A 2,948-nucleotide genomic window follows, 5' to 3' on the forward strand; every position below is an offset into this window, starting at 1 on the left:
AGGCGTGGCGGGGGAAGGGGGAGGAGGGAGGTGAAGGGGGGGGGGAAATGGGTTGAATGTGTAATGTGAGGGGGAATGATGAGTGGGTAGAGGGACAGTGAGGGGGGGGGGGAATGAGAGGGATGGTGAGGGGTTGTGAGTGAAGCTTACTCGAGAATCGAGTGAGTGAGACCCCCTGGATGATTGAGCACTCATCCAATGTGTCTCCTCATCCAGTGTGTCTCCTCATCCTCATCTATTCAGATGAGGACGAATTTGAACCAAGTTTGAATTTGAATTTCTAGTGTGCAGTTTGCTCAACAATTTGAACTAGCTGTACAAGAGAGAGAGAGAGAGAGAGAGAGAGAGAGAGAGAGAGAGAGAGAGAGAGAGAGAGAGAGAGAGAGAGAGAGAGAGAGAAGCCTTACAATTCATAAGGCGATATCTACTTTAGGCTTATTCAGGTCATCATTCAAACAGTACAGCGTCGACCTTAAGTACCCCCCCCCACCCCCACCCACACACACACACGGGGCCTCGTGGCTGAGTGGACAGCGCTCGGGGGGTCGTAGTCCTAATGGCCCGGGTTCGATTCCCGGCGGAGGCGGAAACAAATGGGCAGTTTCTTTCACTCTCATGCACCTGTTCCCTCTAGCAGTAAAGTGGTACCTGGGAGTTAGACAGCTGTTACGGGCTGCTTTCTGGGGATGTGTGTATTCACCTAGTTGTATTCACCTAGTTGCTTGCGGGGGTTGAGCTCTGCTCTTTCGACCCGCCTCTCAATAGGCAATCAATCAATTGTTACTAACTACTAATTTTTTCTCCTCCACACGCACACACCCAGGAAGCAGCCCGTGACAGCTGTCTAACTCCCAGGTACATATTTACTGCCAGGTAACAGGGGCATCAGGGGGTGAAAGAAACTGCCCATTTGTTTCTGCCTGGTCCAGGAATCGAACCCGGGCCACATAATTACGAGTCCTGTGCGCTGTCCGCTCAGCTACCAGACCCCTAGGTATGTGTGTGTGTGTGTGTGTGTGTGTGTGTGTGTGTGTGTGTGTGTGTGTGTGTGTGTGTGTGTGTGTGTGTGTTAGAGAGAAATATATGTCGTAGATATAAGAGAGAAAAAATAGATTGGTTAGAAAGGCGGGGTCCAAGAGCTAATAGCTCGATTGTACAGGCAAAATAGGCAGCACAAATAGTAAATACACACACACATATCAGTCAATATTAATTCCACAACAACAGTGAACTACTTATTAACTTAACACTTTCCTCTGTTCCTACAACCATCTTTACCACAACCATCTTTACCACAACCATCTTTACCACAACCATCTTTATCACAACCATCTTTACCACAACCATCTTTACCACAACCATCTTTACCACAACCATCTTTACCACAAACCATCTTTACCACAACCATCTTTATCACAACCATCTTTACCACAACCATCTTTATCACAACCATCTTTACCACAACCATCTTTACCACAACCATCTTTACCACAACCATCTTTACCACAACCATCTTTACCACAACCATCTTTATCACAACCATCTTTACCACAACCATCTTTATCACAACCATCTTTACCACAACCATCTTTACCACAACCATCTTTACCACAACCATCTTTACCACAACCATCTTTACCACAACCATCTTTACCACAACCATCTTTATCACAACCATCTTTACCACAACCATCTTTATCACAACCATCTTTATCACAACCATCTTTACCACAACCATCTTTATCACAACCATCTTTACCACAGGCATCTTTACCACAACCATCTTTATCACAACCATCTTTACCACAACCATCTTTACCACAACCATCTTTACCACAACCATCTTTACCACAACCATCTTTACCACAACCATCTTTATCACAACCATCTTTATCACAACCATCTTTACCACAACCATCTTTACCACAACCATCTTTACCACAACCATCTTTACCACAACCATCTTTACCACAACCATCTTTACCACAACCATCTTTACCACAACCATCTTTACCACAACCATCTTTACCACAACCATTAAAAAAATTTTGAGCCCAGCTCCAGTTTAGAGAAATATATATATCTGTACAAAATGTTCAAAATGTTCAAAATGTTCAAAATGTTCAAAATGTTCAAAATATTTGCTATATCGTTAATTATACCTTAAAACAGACCGCGTATTATACTATAGGAATATTAGAGATCATTAACAAGTATGCTGCAAGTACCAATCATAATACCAAGTATGCTGCAAGTACCAATCATAATACAAATAATTCTGCAAGTACCAATCATAATGCCAAGTATGCTGCAAGTACCAATCATAATACCAAGTATGCTGCAAGTACCAATCATAATACAAATAATGCTGCAAGTACCAATCATAATACCAAGTATGCTGCAAGTACCAATCATAATACCAAGTATGCTGCAAGTACCAATCATAATACAAATAATGCTGCAAGTACCAATCATAATACCAAGTATGCTGCAAGTACCAATCATAATACAAATAATTCTGCAAGTACCAATCATAATGCCAAGTATGCTGCAAGTACCAATCATAATACCAAGTATGCTGCAAGTACCAATCATAATACAAATAATGCTGCAAGTACCAATCATAATACCAAGTATGCTGCAAGTACCAATCATAATACCAAGTATGCTGCAAGTACCAATCATAATACAAATAATGCTGCAAGTACCAATCATAATACCAAGTATGCTGCAAGTACCAATCATAATACCAAGTATGCTGCAAGTACCAATCATAATACCAAGTATGCTGCAAGTACCAATCATAATACCAAGTATGCTGCAAGTACCAATCATAATACCAAGTATGCTGCAAGTACCAATCATAATACCAAGTATGCTGCAAGTACCAATCATAATACCAAGTATGCTGCAAGTACCAATCATAATACCAAGTATGCTGCAAGTAC

The 2,948-nt window shown here is 41.5% G+C and overlaps 1 protein-coding gene across 1 annotated transcript; it reads right to left on the minus strand.

Moving 5' to 3' along the window:
- Window positions 1–1,243: 1,243 nt before the first annotated feature.
- LOC123752305 (uncharacterized) lies at window positions 1,244–2,023 on the minus strand. Its single transcript, XM_045734361.2, has one exon. It carries the CDS (start codon window positions 2,021–2,023, stop codon window positions 1,244–1,246), a length of 780 nt encoding a protein of 259 aa, XP_045590317.2.
- Between the last annotated feature and the right edge of the window lie 925 nt (window positions 2,024–2,948).

The sequence above is a fragment of the Procambarus clarkii genome, chromosome 24 (assembly GCF_040958095.1).
Source record: "Procambarus clarkii isolate CNS0578487 chromosome 24, FALCON_Pclarkii_2.0, whole genome shotgun sequence".
In the NCBI taxonomy this organism is placed as follows: Eukaryota; Metazoa; Arthropoda; class Malacostraca; order Decapoda; family Cambaridae; genus Procambarus; species Procambarus clarkii.

Coding starts and splice junctions, on each gene's coding strand:
- LOC123752305 (XM_045734361.2), bottom strand. CDS start 2,023: ATGGTTGTGGTAAAGATGGTTGTGGTAAAGATGGTTGTGGTAAAGATG.